The following is a 19,033-nucleotide window of genomic DNA, read 5'->3' as shown; positions in this document are numbered from 1 at the left end:
ATGAAAAGTTTGATCTTGTGGAACTCTGAAATGGTCTTTGAGCTCTCAAGAAGTTTGTAGGCCGCACTTTAGTACCTGCTGGCTTAGTTCTTGACATAGATTTCCTTTTACTCTCAGACCAGATAAATCAAAAGGGATGAAGAAGAGGCACACTGCTGAGGTTTTTAGCTGGGCTTACTCAGTGAAAGCAATTTCCTGAGATGATAAAACTGGGTGAGAAGTAAAAAGAAATTCAGTTTTGAGCTTCAGGGGGCTTGAGGTACACAGAGGTGAGGATGTTGATTAGTGTAGCTGACGGTGTTTTTCTGAGCGACCAGAGGACTTACACGTTGCTATCAAGATTGTTGCCAAGGAAGTGAGTTGAGAGAGAAGAGGGCAGAAGGGACCTTGCTGTCAAGGACATCGGGAAAGAAGAATTTCCAGAAGAGTGGGGTGGTCAGCACTACCTAATGCTTCAGAGAAGTCAGATAGAATGGGGACTGAGACTTGAGCATGGGATTTGATAATGAGATTGCTTGTGACCTTTGCCAGAGCCATAGGAGTAGAAGGCAGATTACAGAAGAGTGAGAAGGGCAGAGGCAGCTATTTATAACTCTTCTTTCAAGAAGTTGTGAAGAAAAGAGACACATTGATTGGGCAATTAATTTGAGAGGTGGGCTATACTGAGAACAGTGGGAAAAAAAAGAAAATTGATGAAATAAACTGGCATTACAGGTGTGATACAGTAAAACTTTTAGTATGATCTATCTTACAGAGAAGCTGACAAACATTGGATCCTTTGGCCAGAAATGTACAGACATCTGGCATACAAACTTTGGGTAGGGAATGAGGAATTCTAATTCTTTTCTGTTTGATTCCTGGTGTTTAGTTTGATACATTTGCTTTAAATTCACTAATTTCAAGAAGTTTTAAAGCTGTTTTTTTCTTAAATGCAGATGATCTGACTTTAACAGTCTGTGACTACTTTTAATTTATAGTAACAAGTGACTAAAAGGAAGGATGGAATTCTTTCTTTTGTAGAGCTGTGGCCCCGCCCCAACACCCTCCCCTTTTGGTTTGAGTGTTTTCTTGAAGACAGAGTTTGGTTAACAGCCTCCATGATGTTTGTATTAAAAACATGTGTGTTGTTTTCTAATGTGTTTGTATTTCTAACTTCCTTTTCTTCTTTCTCTTCTAGTCTGTTCTCTGGGGAGGCGGTAAGGGGCTGTGGAGCTGGCCTCGGCACCGGGAGAGGCTGGACTTCCTGTCTCTCTGTGCTGAATGGCTGCGATGGCGCCCGCTCTCACTGACGCAGCAGCTGAAACACACCATATCCGGTTCAAACTGGCTCCCCCATCCTCCACTTTGTCCCCTGGCAGTGCCGAGAATAACGGCAACGCCAACATCCTTATTGCTGCCAACGGAACCAAAAGGAAAGCCATCGCTGCAGAGGACCCCAGTCTAGACTTCCGAAATAACCCTACCAAGGAAGACCTGGGGAAGCTGCAGCCGCTGGTGGCGTCTTATCTCTGCTCCGATGTGACAGCTGTTCCCGCAAAGGAGTCACTGAAGCTGCAAGGTGTCTTCAGCAAGCAGACAGTACTCAAACCTCACCCTCTCTTATCTCAGTCCTATGAACTCCGAGCTGAGCTGTTGGGAAGACAGCCAGTTTTGGAGTTTTCCTTAGAAAATCTTAGAACCATGAATACAAGTGGTCAGACAGCTCTGCCACAAGCACCTGTAAATGGGTTGGCGAAGAAATTGACTAAAAGTTCAACACATTCTGATCATGACAATTCCAGTCCCCTTAATGGGGGAAAACGGGCTCTCACTTCATCTTCTCTTCAGGGGGGTGAGGTGGTGGCATCTGAGTCTGGGGACTTGAAAGGGGGTATGACCAATTGCACTCTTCCACACAGAAGCCTTGATGTAGAACATACAACTGTATTTAGCAATAATAGCACTGCAAACAAACCTTCTGTAAATTCCATGGAACAGCCGGCACTTCAAGGAAGCAGTAGGTTATCACCTGACACAGACTCTAGTTCTAATGTGGGGGGTGTCAAGTTAGAGGGTAAAAAGCCTCCCCTGTCTTCCATCCTTTTCAGTGCTTTAGATTCTGACACCAGGATAACAGCTTTACTGCGGCGGCAGGCTGACATTGAGAGCCGGGCCCGCAGGTTACAGAAGCGCTTACAGGTTGTGCAAGCCAAGCAGGTGGAGAGGCACATACAGCATCAGCTGGGTGGATTTTTAGAGAAAACTTTAAGCAGGCTGCCAAACTTGGAATCCTTGAGGCCCCGGAGCCAGTTGATGCTGACTCGAAAGGCCGAAGCTGCATTGAGAAAAGCTGCCAGTGAGACCGCTGCTTCAGAGGGACTTAGCAACTTCCTGAAAAGTGACTCGATTTCAGAAGAATTGGAGAGATTTACAGCCAGTGGTGTAGCCAACTTGAGGTGCAGTGAACGAGCGTTTGATTCCGACATCACAGACAGTAGTTCAGGAGGAGAGTCTGATATCGAAGAGGAAGAACTGGCCAGAGCTGACCCTGAGCAGCGCCACGTACCCCTGTGAGTAGAACCACACATAATGTCTTTTTCAGAAACGTTCAGACGAGGGAGAAAGACTTGGTGAATTCCCATCATGGGAAGATAGGACTTCATGGTATGATGGGTGCCTAGAATCTGTTTGTCTTTTTCCTAATTTTAGGTAGGGGGGGTACATATATACCTGCTAGTGAAGAAATGGAAGGTATTTTTGGTTTTGTGTTGCTGTAGGATAAAAGCTGCTAATTTCCCATGGAAATCTTATTAAAAGAAAACTAGATGATTTCCAGTTTGTAAAACTACCCATTCTTCTTTCACAGTGAATAATTAGATTTCTTTTGAAACCATATGTAGGATGTTTTGTAAGTTTGTGAGGCTTGACTTCGGATTGTTGTTTCTAGTAAGTGGGGCGAAAGTTTGGTTGACCTAGTTAAGTTCTCTGGAATTTATGGTTGCTTTTAATTGAGCTTTTAGCAGAGAATGTACCTGGTTTTCAATTTTGACATTTGAGATTTCCTTATTAAAAAAATAAGGACTAATAATCAGGAAGTGCTTCAGAGTATTTTGTAGGTTGTCTCCAAGCGTGCTATGCTATCACACAACCTGATTCTCTTCCTAACTTTATCAGATTTGGGTTTTATTTTCTTTCAACTAAGTTAAATGTATTTACGTATTTGGGATAAATTCTTACTGGATTTTCAAAATGTGTTGGGTTGAGGAAAATTCTCCATAAGCTCTAAGTGGCACTTTACATGAACCTGGTAGAGACATACATGGTTTACCTCCTATATTTAGCTCTAAGATAAGAAAGTACAGTATATCTCCTTAAAGATAGATCTGCATTTATTTAGACTTCATGAGAGAGGGAGATGAATAGTTGGAAAAGAGGGCAGAAGAGTTGACTAGTAGATCCTCTTTGGGTGGGAATGTTGTAAAATTTGGATTGCTAGAGAAGACTGAAGTAGGTGGCTGTGTTGGAATAGTTGACTGTCCCTTGCCTGTAATTAAAAGGTGACTTAAGATTTTCACTGGAGACTTTACTGAGACAGCTATGCTTCTAAGCATAAGTAGATTTCCTTTTGTTTTCCTCCAGTTTGTTATAAACATGGATAACACTGTATCTGAGTATGAAATTTGGGTTATGTTTCTGTTTTGAGTGAAAAAAGTCTGGATAATCGTGCTGAATTTTTTCCCAGGTAGACCAAGTGCCATTATCACTTGTAGGCTTAGTGTGCTCAAGAGTCCACTTCTCTATTCAGGTCTAAAGCAAATAAATTTCAGAGCATTGCTGTAACATAGTTATCTTTCCTTAAATGGATTAGTAGCTTCAGTCAGCTTGGCAATATTTGTGGCATTATCCCCGCTGACTTTGCTACATAAACCACAGGTTTAAGAAACCATGTCAACAGTTGAATATTCTGTTTGAGTGATTTTGAGTAAGATAGTGTAGTTGAAGCCTTTAAAGTTTCCTGTACCTATTTTGTGTATTTGAAGAAAAACGTCTAGAATCTATAAGCTTAATGTTTTTGAGAGACATTGTATTGGCAACATTTCTAAGTTTTGGTAATATTGTGGGTAACATTCCAACCCAGTGAAATCAGAATGCCTATGAGAACTTTTTTTACATCATGTAGTAGTCTGTTGACTTCAAAAGACCTCTTAGTCCACCTGCTTAGGTTTGGGCATTCTTCTCACAATGGTTTGTTGATTGGAAGGATGTAAATTAAAAAGACAGCAAAGGGATTATTTTAGGAAACTTCTTGGGATCAGTTTAATAATACTTTTAAAAGTTGAATTTCCATGATTCAGATCATATTAAAGTAAGGATGATTTGGGAGCTAAAAGTACCGTCAAGTAAATATGCTTTTGCAAATTATGATATATATGAATTTAAATTAAAGCCACCAATAAAGTGCAAATACTTTTAACTTCTTGTTTGAAGCAAGGTCACCAGATTGACTCCCAAGGTTGTTATTTAGGCAGGGTCTTTGTTGACCACCTGAGTATTTTAAAGGTTTTCAACAACTGGCCAGTGAAAGTGGAGACAGCGCTTTGATTAAAAAAGAAAAAGAAGTTCTTTGGATGCAGAGAAACCTTTCCTTTGTGATTTCAGGTCCCTCCCAAATCTCATAACTGCATTTATAATTCTTGAGTCCTGGAAGAAGAAGTTAGTTAAGTCTTCAGGGGCTTGACCCAGCTGGTGAATTTCAACTTTTTACCTCTTTGAATAGCCTGTCTAGTATTTCACTCCCTTGTTGAAGTACTGTCAGAGGTAAAGTCACTAGATTTAGTCTGGTGGCCATAATGAAAATATTTAGTAGAGAAGACTTGAAATGAATTGTTTTTAAGTGATGTTGCTTAAATTACAAGTGGATGATGATTATCTGAAAATTACAAGCTTTCACCAAGAATTCATTTGTGTGTTTCCTAACTTTTTAATAAAAGAGTAAAAATCTGTAATTCATTGTAAGTCCTAGGCACATGCTGTCCAGTAGCAGAATGATTAGTTTTATATATTGTCAAGAATTACATGTTTATCATTTTTTTTAACTATTAGTGAATTCTAATATAGCTGGATGAGACAGCAGAAGAGAAATATTTCCTTTTTCCTTGATTTATTTTTTTCTGGTTAACTGATTTTATGTTTAGTTTAACATTGTTACACCTTTTTGTTTTAAGCTTTTTAGAAGATCATCTGAAAATGTTTTATATATGGCACCCCACTCCAGTACTTTTGCCTGGAAAATACCATGGACAGAGGAGACTGGTGGGCTGCAGTCCATGGGGTCGCTAAGAGTCGGACATAACTGAGTGGCTTCACTTTCACTTTTCACTTTCACGCACTGGAGAAGGAAATGGCGACCCACTCCAGTGTTTTTGCCTGGAGAATCCCAGGGACGGGGAAGCCTGGTGTGCTGCCGTCTATGGGGTCGCACAGAGTCAGACACTACTGAAGCGACTTAGCAGCAGCAGCAGCAGTAGCTTCCTGTCTTGGTACATGTACCTACTTCTTTGGAAATTCTGCACTACATTGGGTTTGACCTATATTATTGTTTAGTAACATCACTGTGGAATGAGCAGGAATTGAAACATCATCCTAAATTCTTTTTATTGAGGTATAAATTCTTTGATTTATATAAATTTATAATTTAATTTCTGGTATACACCAAGGTGATTCCATTGTACATGCATATTCCATTGTACATTATACAAATGGGTTTATTTTCATATTTTTTCCATTATGGATGATTATAGGATATTGACTCTGGTTCCTTGTGCTATACAACTGTAGGACTTTTTAAAAAAATCTATTTTATATGTAGTATTTGTATCTGCTAATCACAGACTCATAATTCTCATAATTTATCCCTCTCCCACCTTCTTTCCCCTTTGGAATCATAAGTTTGTTTTCTACACAGTTGAGTTGTTTGTAAATAAATTCACTTGTATCTTAAGATCCCACAAATAAATGATACATGGTGTTTGTCTTTCTCAGCTGACTTCACTTAATATGAATAATCTCTAGGTCTATCCACGTTGCTGCAAATGGTATTATTTCATCCTTTTAAAAAACAACATCATCTTGAATGAGGGACTAGAAAGGAAGCTGTCTGTTTCAATAAATACCTCAGTGTTTGGCTCTTAATTGTGGAAGTAGGGATAAAAGCATTTAGTCCCCTCGTGTGTTTCTCATAAGACTGCTGAGTGTGCGCTTGTGCTCCCACACTCTTCTTCACTTTAGTTTTTCTTTGTATTTCTCCTTTTCATATCTAAATTTTGTACTGCTATTTTGTTATGAATTCCTGGACCCATACTTAATTTTGCTCAATTTGGTTTTCATTTTCTTACCCTTGTACTTACAAACTTTTGTAGTAAGTACTTGTGAAGAAAAAAATGTGTTCCAGATATTAAATGTGTTTTTAGATCAACAGCTTGTGGGTTCTTACTGTTGTACTTTTTTTTTTTAAGCCTCATTCTTGACTTCATTTTGTTCTCCCTGTTCCTGTTTTATTTTCATGGGTTTTTTGTTTGTTTAATTTATTCTAAACTTTATTTCATTTGTGTGATAGCTTCCTGAAGTCTGTTCTGATCAGAGTTGGGTAAAAGTAAACGATGTTCAGTTCAGTGAAAGAAGTTATTTGAATTTTGGACTGTCTTGATTGTAGCAACTTTGCTTTATTTCTGAGGAAATTCATCCTTTTGGAGTTTATGAAGACTTCACTGTATCATAAATTGCTAGCGTGTGTTGTAGTTCCTGCTTGAATTTGTTAAGTATGCGCAGATGATATTGCCAAGGATGGCAGTCAACTTGATTTGGCCTTAGTTTCATGTTCCTTCTCCGCTCACAGAGTGATGGGAGCAAGAGATCTATCAGCTGGAAGCCTAACATCTAACCCTTCTTTACCGTAGACTAGCTTTGTTACCACTTTCCTAATAAAAATGAGAAAATTGATCTCCAAGGCTTAAACTGCTTTGAATTGTGACAACTCTGACATCAGTGGAGCTTTTCTCATCATCATCTTTTTGCATTTGGGGAATCTGAGGCAAAGTTCCTTGTGAGTCACTGGGATACCTTGAAACAAAATGGCTTTCTTGACTTTGACTTAGAGCTTTGATTCTTTTACCTTATGTCCCCCCAGCCCTTGCCACCCCATAATCCATTAAAATGGTTATTGTATATCTTACTGGGTGTGATACATATGTGGGAATAAGTATCATTTTCTTAGAGAAGTTACTTTGGAGCCAAGTGAACTTTGACTTGCCAAACACCTTGCTTTAATCTAATCACTTTGATTGAATGCCCCAGGTTTTTCTGCTACCATGCATATGACATCCAGTGGCTGAAATAAGAACTTGTGTGTTTTCTTCTCCCCCTGCCCCCTTTTTTTTCTGAGAAGTTACGTAGGTAGTGAGAATTATTCTTGGTGCTTCTTGTGTGATTCTGAAGGCAGGAAGTTAGGCAGCAGGAATTTGGGGTCTACTCATTTGCTGCAAATCTAGATGCTCCAGATATTTCCTGTTGCCTTCGGATTGGTGTTTTCATTCTGTAAAATTGAATGATGTACAGTTGACCCTTGAACAACACTGGGGTTAGTGATGCCCAGCCTTTTCCTCTGAATCTGGATTCAGCCAACCACAGATCATAGTAACTGTTGAAAAAAATCTGCGTCTAAGTGAATGTGCACAGTTTAAACCCGTGTTGTTTAAGGATCAACTATGTTCTTTGAAGTGGTCACATGTAGGTACTTATGAACAAACATGTAAGACATCAGAGATATCATAGGTAAATAAACTGAATGTCTGTGCACAAAAAAGTATATAATTTTGATGTGTATTGGAGACATGGGAGGTAAAGATGAATACTTAGAACAGTGCCTTGCATGTACTAATACATAATAAATGTTGGATGATAGAAATGAAATAGGAAGAGATCACAACTGGTTGATGGAACCTGGAAAGAAAGGACAGTAGAAATGAGCCTTGAAGGCTGGCTAGGATTTTGATAGAAGGTTGTCTTTTGGTTGTGGCCTAATGAGGTAGGTCAGTACAGGAGGAAGGCATGGCATAATCAGAGGGCAGAGGCTGAATGGCTAAGGGCTTTTCGGTGGCTAGAGTGGAGACATTTTAGAGATCTAGTAGTACAGGTTAAGTGTAATAATTATAGTGTAAAAAGGAAAAGAGAAGATTCCAGAGGATGGTGCAGAAATGGATTTAATGGGATTAAAAACAAAGGCTATATGGGTAAAGCAGGGAAGGATCATCATAGATAATTGAAGTTTCAAGCTTCAGTGACTGACTATGAGAACACAACTTGTAGAATAACCCTTATAGCTTATGAGGATCTAAGTTCTTTACTAGAGTCTTAAAAATGAAGGTTTCTGTATTCCTTATAAGTTCCAGCGACTGTTAAAAATTAGGAAATGGCCTTCCAAGCAGTCCTGTATAAACAGAGAAGGAGGGACTGAGCTATGCAGAGAGGCCTTGAAGCCTTACCTTGGTGACTTTGGGAATTGATTAATTTGTTTATTAGAGGTACTGAACGCCTACTCTGTGCTGAGGTCCTAGGGATATATAGTGGTGAGTAAGAGAAACACAGTCGCTGCCCTGTCCTCGTGAGTAAACTGGTTAGAAAGGGCGATTAATTAAATATTTAAGCAAGTGATCATATAGTTAATGGTATATTTATAATGGTTGTGGGTGCCATAGAAGCAAAGTTTGGAGTGCTGAGATGGTGCATATTAGGAACATCTAATTAAGATGGGTGGGGATGTCCTAGCAAGTATCTTGAAATCAAGTTGCATATAACTTGAGACCTGGATGATGAGAAGGAATTGGTGGTGAAGAGGAGAGGAGATGTGTAACAGAGAAAACAAACTGTGCTAAGGCTTTGGGAATGGGGGGTGCTTGATACCTTTGAAAAGAGTGCAAAGTGTGAGGAGAGTAATGAGAACTGAACCAGAGAGGTTGCTAGAAACTTGGTCATACAGATAGGTTTGTAGGTGATCTCTAGTTTAAAATTCTATTGTGACACCGTTGACAGTTTATCATTGGATTTTTTTTTTTTTAAGATTCTCTCTTACTGTTTGTAAGAGGAGAGTGGATATGGACTATGGGAAATAGTTAGACCGTTGTGGTAAGCTCAGTGAGACAATGGGGACTCAGCCTTTGGAGGGAAGAATGAGAGTACTGCATATTTTGGAGGTAGGGTGACTGGGACTTGTGATTGATTGGATGCAATGAATGGATGCTGAGAGCTCAAAAGTAATTATGGGTGATTCCTAGATTTTTGACAGGTGTAACTGGATTGGATGGAACTGTTGGGATGGAGAAGGAGCAGATGGGAGGATGTTACTAAATGGTGGTACACCTTTACTAATTTTTGTTTAAACATTTTTGGCTGTTGGGCAGTCCCAGAGGTTTCAGTGTCATTTGCAGAGCACCTTGTTAAATTCCATCAGGTAAAATTGTTTTACTAGAAGAGAAAAAGCTTGGAGTCATGTTATATTTCAAATGAATAGTGTTTTAATTAGTTTCTCTGTCCTCTCCCTGAGCAAAGACCAACATGGATTAAGTTACAATCAGCCCTCTGGATCTGCAGGTTCCACATTGGTGGGTTCAACCAACTGAAGACATTTGTGGGGAAAAATTCCAGAAACTTAGAAAAAGCAGAATTTTAATTTGCAGTTCTCTGGCAACTTTTTATATAGCATTAACGTAGTGTTAGATATTTTAAGTAGTCTAGGGATGATTTAAAGTATACAGAAGAATGTACATAGGTTATATACAAATACTACCCCATTTTATATCTGCAGACTTGAGCATATGAAGATTTTGGTAAGGAGTGGGGAGAGGAGTCTGGAACCAGTTGTCCTGGCATACCGAGGGACTTTGATATTTTCCAAGCTTGGCAGAAATCCATACCTAAGGTCGTCTCCTTTTATGACTCCAGTTCGTAGTCTTTTTCCTGTTTTCCAGTTTGTATCTGGAAAAATTATGCTGTTTGAACCAAGGGATTCAGTATATAACAAGTACAAAGAATAAATCTTAGTAATTTTGATACTCATTAATTAAAGGCTTTGTGGTACCTTTAACCTATTTGATTTTATTTTTTATTTTTTGGCCTCTCTGTGTGGCATGCTGGATTTTAACTCCTCGACCAGGGATCGAACCTGTGCCTCCTGTAAGGAGAACATGTAGAGTCTTGACCACTGGACTTTCAGGGAAGTCCCTGTAGGAATAATTTTTTTTTAAATGTATTTTTGGTTATGCCTTGAGACATGTGGGATACTAGTTCCCTGACCAGGGATTGAACCTGCACCCCCTGCATTGGAAGCTCAGAGTCTTAACTGCTGGACCACCAGGGTAGTCTGCCCAATGGTTTGATTTTACATTTGTGTTTGTATTTGGTGCTAATCTGAAACCCAGACCCCAGGAAGATTTTGACTGAAGTGATTTTGTTGAGCTGGGAAACTTTTTAAACCAACTTTGCCTAATCAGACAGCATAGTTTGAGACATACTGATAGGGGGAAAAAAAAAACAAAAAAACAAACCTACATTTGTGGAATGTGGAATTTGTAGGTAATGTTAGAAGTTCTTTATATACATTAATGTATTTAGTCTTCAGTGATATTATCTTAGTTTTACAGACTCATACTGAAGAACGAAAAGTTTAACTTGCTTAATGTCACATAGCTGATAAGAAATCAGGATACAGTTGTCCCTCAGTGTCCCCAGGGGGTTGATTCCAGGAGCCCTGCAGATACCAAAACCCCGAGGGTGCTCAGGTCCCTTATATAAAATGACCTAGTACAGTCAGTCCTTCGTACCTGCAGATTCAACCAACCTTAGGTGGGAAACCCACAGTTAAAGAGGGCCGACTGTATTAATCTAGGCTGTTTACCCACAGCCTGGGCATGAACAAAACAAATTGTCCTTTGGATTTCATTGATGAAAAGAGATTTCAGTTCAGTTCAGTCGCTCAGTCATGTCTGACTCTTTGCGACCCCATGAATGGCAGCACGCCAGGCCTCCCTGTCTATCACCAACTCCCGAAGTTCACTGGGACTCACGTCCATCGAGTCAGTGATGCCATCCAGCCATCTCATCCTCTGTCGTCCCCTTCTCCTCCTGCCCCCAATCCCTCCCAGCATTAGAGTCTTTTCCAATGAGTCAGCTCTTCACATGAGGTGGCCAAAGTATTGGAGTTTCGGCTTTAGCATCAGTCCTTCCAGTGAACACCCAGGACTGATCTCCTTTAGGATGGACTGGTTGGATCTCCTTGCAGTCCAAGGGACTCTCAAGAGTCTTCTCCAACACCACAGTTCAAAAGCATCAATTCTTCGGTGCTCAGCCTTCTTCACAGTCCAACTCTCACATCCATGCATGACCACTGGAGAAACCATAGCCTTGACTAGATGGACCTTTGTTGGCAAAGTAATGTCTCTGCCTTTGAATATGCTATCTAGGTTGGTCATAACTTTCCTTCCAAGGAGTAAGCGTCTTTTCATTTCATGGCTGCAGTCACCATCTGCAGTGATTTTGGAGCCAAAAAATACAGTCTGACACTGTTTCCACTGTTTCTCCATCTATTTCTCATGAAGTGATGGGACTGGATGCTATGATCTTAGTTTTCTGAATGTTGAGCTTTAAGCCAACTTTTTCACTCTCCTCTTTCACTTTCATCAAGAGGCTTTTTGGTTCCTCTTGACTTTCTGCCATAAAAGTGGTGTCATCTGCATATCTGAGGTTACTGATATTTCTCCCAACAATCTTGATTCCAGCTTGTGCTTCATCTAGCCTGGCATTTTGCATGATGTAGTCTGCATAGAAGCTAAATAAGCAGGGTGACAATATGCAGCCTTGACGCACTCCTTTTCCTATTTGGAACCAGTCTGTTGTTCTATGTCCAGTTCTAACTGTTGCTTCCTGACCTGCATACAGATTTCTCAAGAGGCAGGTCAGGTGGTCTGGTATTCCCATCTCTTTCAGAATTTTCCACAGTTTATTGTGATCCACACAGTCAAAGGCTTTGGCATAGTCAATAAAGCAGAAATAGATGTTTTTCTGGAGCTCTCTTGCTTTTTCCATGATCCAGTGGATGTTGACAATTTGATCTCTTGTTCCTCTGCCTTTTTTAAAACCAGCTTGAACACCTGGAAGTTCATGGTTCACGTATTGTTGAAGCCTGGCTTGAAGAATTTTGATCATTAGAGATTTACCAAACATCATATAAGATATGGCACTTTATATTCAAGAAACTTAAGTGATATTAAGCAATTTGATGGTGTATTTCGATGAAAGGCATATCAAATATACCTCTTAACCTACAATCCTGTTACTCATTTCTTTTGTGGAATAGGAATTGGATGGTTTGGGTGGGGCATCATCTAGGAAGTGGCTGGAATTTTTTTTTTTTTTTTTAAGGAAGGAATTTCCTGGTTGTCCAGTGGTTAGGACTACGTGCTTTTCACTGCAGTGGCCTGTGTTCAGTCCCTGGTTAGGGAAATAAGATCCCACAAGCCGCGTGGTGTGTCTAGAAAAAGAAAAGGAAGGACACAAGAGAATTAATATGTATTGATCACACCTTGTATCTGCTAGGTGGTTTGCATTTGGTAAATAATAATATGATGATGATGAACGTGACACCCTCATTTTAAGTTGAGACCCAAGACTAAAGATATGTTGAATAATTTGCTTGAGCTCATGGAGATGATAAAAGCTAGTTCTTCCTTACTGCTCCCTTACTGTTGAATTTTTCTCCTGGAACTGATTTGGCTGGAGCAGAAAGATGGTTCTGTTTGAAGAAATGGAGCAACCTGAAGGGACGTAGCTCTTCAGATGCCTCTCTGACAGCATGTTACACTGATGGACATGCCCATTAGGGATGATGGCGAGGTTAGATAGTTTCCCTCTACCCTAATATATAACCTGGGAAAGTGCCTATTTCACAACTTTTCCCATCAAAGGGTAAAGTAAACATTTTTGATATTTTTTAGGGATGATTTATATTTTCACTAATGTGGAAAAATCCTCTTATTTTTCCCCAGTTGCTAGAAAAATAAATCTTTTAAGATATGAAGATATTTTATGTTCTTTTTCCCTTAGTCTTCCCTGTGCTTAACAAAAACTGATAGATGAATTGTAAGCATGTACTTAGTGTTTATGAAAGTATTTTCCTCAAGAAATCTCTGGTAAATATGGCTACTGTAAGAACTTAAAAGGTACGAAGTAGCAATGGAGGAATATCCTGATTGGTTTTCAGCCCACTTATACAAAATTTATCATTTCCGTGTCTGAGTATAAGGTTTATCATTAACATTTGATTGCTTATTTGATTATCACCAGACAACCTGGAGGGTGAACTAGGAGTTAGTATTTTTATTAGCATTTGTGGGATTAGTACTAAAGAGGGAATAACACAGTAGAGAGAATTTTGGACTATTATGAGAATTGTTAGTTTTAGTTTTGTCTTTTAATCTTCTTGGCTTAAATTCCTCACATGTAAAATCTCCATTATACCTTTTTGAAAAATGTTTCTTTTTGTTTTGTGAGGAGACCCAGGCAGGGATGGGAAAGGCCCTTATCACTGTTAGCTGGACCATCCTGTTTTCTGAGGTTCTGTTGACCATCCAGGCAGCCCTCTGTGTAGCCTACGTTTCCTTAGGGCGTCCCCAGACTGGGTCCCATCAGAGAGTTCGTGGTGGAGCGACAGTAGTCTGTGCACCTGTTTCTGTCATGAGCAATCTGTTACCGGTGTGTGCACCTTTGTGTAGCTGTTTCATTATTGGTTTTGTGTGTGTTCCACTTGTGGCAGTGAAGAAATCTGAAAGTAAGTTTAACAAAGTATAGACCCTGAGGTTGGGGTGTATAGTGAGAATGAAGACAAAGGGCCTTTAACAGGAAGGCATCCTTTTCACTTAATAAAGCTGTTTTTGGAGTGTACGCTTTGAAGATAAATGTGCCTAATGAAAAACATCAATCTCTCGTCCTCTAAAATAAACAAAACAATAAAAAGTTCTCTTGTCTGTTTCTTTCTCAGAAACAATTGTTTAAAAACTGTTACAGATTGTAAAATTTGTTTATATAGAAGAGATAGGAGACTTGTTGCCTTTTCATACAGCCACATATCACAGGCAGAATTTTGATTACTGTTCTTTAGATGCATAAAATTTAAAATAGTTGAATCCTTCATTGATTAATTTAGTTCTTAGAATGAAAAGATCAGGGATATTTTTCTGCAGATCTTGAGAGTTTTCAGCTGAGTTGCTGTAACCCGTTTCTCTAGATTTCCAACTGGGTGAAAATGTTTTTCTTTTTAAATTGGCACTTCACCAGCATATTTTTCCAGCAAGTATTCTTTGAGCACACCCTATGTCTAGTGAATTTTGTCAGATCTTTATTCACAAGGCTGAAGACAGGCCAATCTTTTCTTTGTAGAAATGAAAACAGAATGAGGCTTACTTCAGACTCAGTTTGCTTCAAGTGGAAAGGCTAACTTTGTCTTTGCAGCACGTTTGGTGCATTGATTGTTCCCTCAAATGAAAATTCTCTTGATTTGCTCTTGCTGTTAATAAGTAGGTCTCAGACCCAAGAGTTGAGAAGTGTGCATTCAAGATGGTGACATGATATAAAATACTTAGTTTCACATTTTATTAGGGGTGGGAGGCATTAATGTCTGCAGCAATGTTAGATTGTTTATAATTCCATGGTTTTCCCTAATAGTGTGTTGACCTTCCCAGATGAGATAAATTTCCTTAATTTCCATCCATGAAGAGTAAGATTGGCTGACAAACTTAATGGAATGATAAAAAATAGTACTGCCCTTGGATGTTTCATAGTAGGCCAGCCTTCAAGGAGCTACAGTTTACAGTCCTTTAAAAGAGTCCTTCAGTAGTGATCAGAGGAGTTAACCAGAGTTGATCATCTGAGTAGAAACTTAAGTTATGTCAGTCATCTCAACAACAGAAGTGTCCTAAGTGTCCCTGTGGCAGTTGCAGAAAAGGAGAACCAGAATTCTCTGAGCAAAGGATAATTAAATATAAAAAGTCTCAAGTTAACTTTTAGTTGTTTGGAAACTGGCCTTTCAATATTGTGTATCGTCAAGATAAACCTTACCTCCAAAGGGCAAGGAAATACTTCTCTGATGGAAGAATAAGGAATGGTGAAAGTACTGAAATAGAATTGGGAACTTGTTTTCTGTCTTCAGGAAATAATTTATGTGACCAGCTGCCCCCACCCTCCCATGTTCAAGTAGAAGAGGAAGTGTTAGAATTACACAGTGTTTGCTCAGGACTGGATACATGGAACTGACACTAAATGCTAAAATGTAGGAGGAAGGAGGGAGATTACTCTGGGCTTATAATAAGTAAGGTGATCAGAAGACCTGAGAAGAAACGAAATTTTAGTTTGGATCAAGAATGGGCACTTAGGTTTCCAAGAGGAAATAGGATGTTTCAGGTTCAAGGATGAGGAGCCTCAGATGAAGGAACTTGTGTTGGGTAACAAGGAAGAGAGCTGTTCTGCCAGAGATAAAAGGTTCAAGAAGCAGAAAATGAGGTTGGAAGGGAAAGTTGGGGTCGCATTGCTTTTGAATACCAAACTAGTACATTTTTATTTTATCCAAGAACAGTGGAGAATCACTAATGTAGAATGAAAGGCATGATTAAAGTGCTCTCATAAAGGTGTCTTTGAGAATGGATATGGATTGGGTGGATTGGAGGTGTAGTATAGGGCAAGACTTAAAAGCCAGTAGCCTAGCTGTAGTCTTTTGAACCAGGGTTATGAACATAGAATGAAAAGAAAGGTCCAATGCAAGATTAATGAAACAGAGACTTTGGAGAGGAGCACAGATTTGTTATTTGCAAATAAGATACCTAGGGAAAAAGAGATCAAGTGACTGTGCTAAAGATTATTAGGATAAGAGTCAGGGTTCTGCTAGAGTTCTTATTCCAAATCTAACATACTTCACTGATTACACACTTTAGGAAACTTGATGAAGTGACTGGATTTTGACCCTTGAAAATTGGCCAAATATTGATGTAACTCACAGAGGCAAGAAGAGATTGTCAGTGTTTCTGGAGGGAAAGAAATGAAATGAAATTATTTGGGGTGAAAGGTCTTGTGTTGGAGAAGAGTTTCCCTAAGAGGAGCATCTGTGTTTAGCTTTTATGTTTATCTCTTGAAGTTTTTTTATTAAAATTTTAAAAATCAAGGCAGGTGGCACAGTGGTAAAGAATATGCCTGCCAGTGCAGGAGACATGGGGACACAGCTTTATTCCCTGGTCAGGAAGATCCCCTGGAGGAAGAAATGGCAACCCACTCTAATATTCTTGTCTGGAAAATTCCATGGACAGAGGAGCCTGGTGGGCTACAGTCCATGCGTGCACTGATATACATTATAGTTTCAGGTGTAGAACATAATTCAATTTGTAGGTGTTGTGAAATGATCACCACAGTAACTCTGGTTAACATCTATCTCCATAGTTACTCAGTTTTTTTTCTTGTAACGAGAACTTTTAAGATTTACTGTCTTAGCAATTTTCCAATGTGTACCATAGTATTAATAACTGTAGTTGCCAGTGCTGTGCATTATGCCCTCATAACTTACTTTATAACAGGAAACTTGTACCTTTCAATCCCCTTTATCCAGCTTACTTAAACCCCCACCACCTGCCCCTGGCAACCACCGACCTGTTGTCTGTGTGCAGCTTTTTCTTGTGTATGTTTGAAGTGAGACTTTAACCCCTTTCCACCACCACTCCCAGCCCCACCATGGATACCGGTTGTCCCTAACCAGTGTATTGAGTAAACCATTCTTTTAGAAATTATGCTCGGATTGTAAACTAAATCCATATAAATGTCTGTTAGCATGCTGTCTTCTGTTCTATCCAGTGTCAGTACCTGCATTAGTATCACTGAATTACCAAAGGTTTACGTGATACAGTGTTATTGTGTCTACTATCTGTAATATACATTATTTGCCATAGGTTTAAATGTATGATGGAATAACCACACAAATTATATACATGTATTTGTGAGGGCACTATCCATGTTTATTATCTTCTTCCATATGGATTTTACATCAGTTTATCAACTTCCTTCAAATCATGTTGCCAGGTGGATTGTGACTGTACATTAATGACATCTTGGCAACATTAAGTCTCCTAAAGTTGTGATATTTTTCTCTATGAAGTACCTCATGTCTAGAGTTAAAATTTATACTTTGCTTTCTATAGGCCTTGCATATTTTCAGTTGTGTTTATTTCTGTGTATTTTACAGATTTTAATGCTGTTAGGTGTGAGCTTATTTCTTGTTGGTTAGGTGGGCAAACTCTTTATATATGTTGATTTTGTTTCTTTGTCTGGCTACCTTACAGAGTTACTCCTTTTGGCAGTTCTTTCAGTTCTTCCTATTTGATTTTACTAGGTGGGTAGTCACTTAGAAGTTCGATTATGACATTTTTGTTTTCTCTTTTTCAGTTGTTCTGTGTTTTTTTTTTTTCTTGTCCAGTTGCATAAACTAGACCCCTCCAGTACATGGTTTGATAGTACTGGAGGTATGGGGACTTTTTTGTCTGGGTCCCGACTTTATTATTAGAGAAGTTATGTTTTGTTGTTGAGTGTATGTGATTTGTGATAATTCTATGAGTTTGTGATAATTCTTTGGGTTTGTGATAGTTCTCTTTTGTAAGGTTAGTTCTTTTAATTTCTAACAATAGGGATTTTTGTTACAACTATTAAGTACTACCAATGCCTCTTTAGTATCTGTGGCAGTAGTTTTATATATATACATATGTGTTTTTCTTTTAGAGCTTTTGAATGATTTCCTGATGTTGATTAACCCTTGAATTCATTTAGCAAATGTTTATTGTGTGCCTAGTATTTGCCAGGGGCTCTTCAAAGCCCTGCGATAGAGCAGTGAGCAAAAAAGACAAAAATCTATGCTGTCTCTTGAGTATATATTCCAGTGGGGAATGTTCTGGGGCCAAATATTATCAGTTATTGACTATCTGGATGACCTGGATTATTATTTTAGCATACGTCAAATGGGATTCATTAAGTATTATGGTTCATTTGTTTGTTTGAAGAGGGGGCTTGCTTTCCCTCCACATTTGTAACTTGGAATGACCTGTAGTTTACTTTTTGACGCTGTCAAATCCTTTGACAAGGATGATCTGTTCACTCACCAATGTTTTTTGATAGAAATTGACTGTTAAATATCTTGAATTAGTTGCTATTATACTTATGGATAGGTCTTTGCTTATATTTTAAATTTCTTCTGTGGTAGGTTGTTTAAGGTTTTTAATCTCTTTCAAGGCCAAATTTTAGCTGTACATTTTCCCTGAAAATCACTCATTTTGCCTAAATTTTCAGGTTTGTTGGTATGAAATTCTGCCCAGTAATGTCTTAAAATCTTCCCATAGATTATTATTTGTATTGCTTTAACTCAAATCTATTTTTTTTCTTCTTTTTGCATCCAATTTTCTGGTTTATCAGTAAGCTCTTCTATTTCTTTCCTTTTGTTTTTATATTCACTTCTTTCTTTGGATTCTAAAAAAAGTTAAATTTTAGGTCATTTATTTTCATTCTGCTTTATTTTCTTAAATTAGCATTTAAGTCTCTAACATTTTCTCTGTGTTAGTTCTTTGGCTAAATTCTAAGAGTTTGGTTTGTCACAGCTTTATTATTATTTTGTAAAATAGAGAAATTTTAGTTTCTCTTCAGTGTAATTATTTAGAAAGATGTGCTTTTTAACGCAGCCCTTTAATTTTTTTTTTCTTCTTCTAGTTTTGTTGCATTGTGTTAAAGAATGTGGCCCATGTGCTTCCTGAATTTTTTAATTTGAGACCCGTTACAGGGTCCACTGTTAATCCTTTTATGGGTATTTGAAAAGTATAAATTAGTTTGGGTTTAAATGTAAACTTACGGATATAAATAAGTAGTCATAATTATTTTTTACCAGATTCATACCTCTCCATCAGAGTTTTATTTACCTCAGTTTCTCATT

The 19,033-nt window shown here is 38.5% G+C and overlaps 1 protein-coding gene across 4 annotated transcripts in view; it reads left to right on the top strand.

Moving 5' to 3' along the window:
* The window catches only part of KANSL1 (KAT8 regulatory NSL complex subunit 1), a 168,007-nt gene that overhangs the window by 41,649 nt on the left and 107,325 nt on the right, over positions 1–19,033 (top strand). For all 4 annotated transcript variants that reach the window (XM_069541648.1, XM_069541646.1, XM_069541647.1 and 1 more), the window contains one exon: positions 1,178–2,549. In XM_069541648.1, the coding sequence (XP_069397749.1) occupies positions 1,261–2,549 (1,289 nt within the window). In that variant the 5' untranslated portion in view covers positions 1,178–1,260. The remainder of the gene's footprint in view (positions 1–1,177; positions 2,550–19,033) is intronic.

Source organism: Ovis canadensis, chromosome 11 (assembly GCF_042477335.2).
Source record: "Ovis canadensis isolate MfBH-ARS-UI-01 breed Bighorn chromosome 11, ARS-UI_OviCan_v2, whole genome shotgun sequence".
Taxonomy (NCBI): Eukaryota; Metazoa; Chordata; class Mammalia; order Artiodactyla; family Bovidae; genus Ovis; species Ovis canadensis.
Note: the sequence above shows the minus strand (reverse complement) of the source record. Positions and strands in the feature narration are given on the sequence as shown.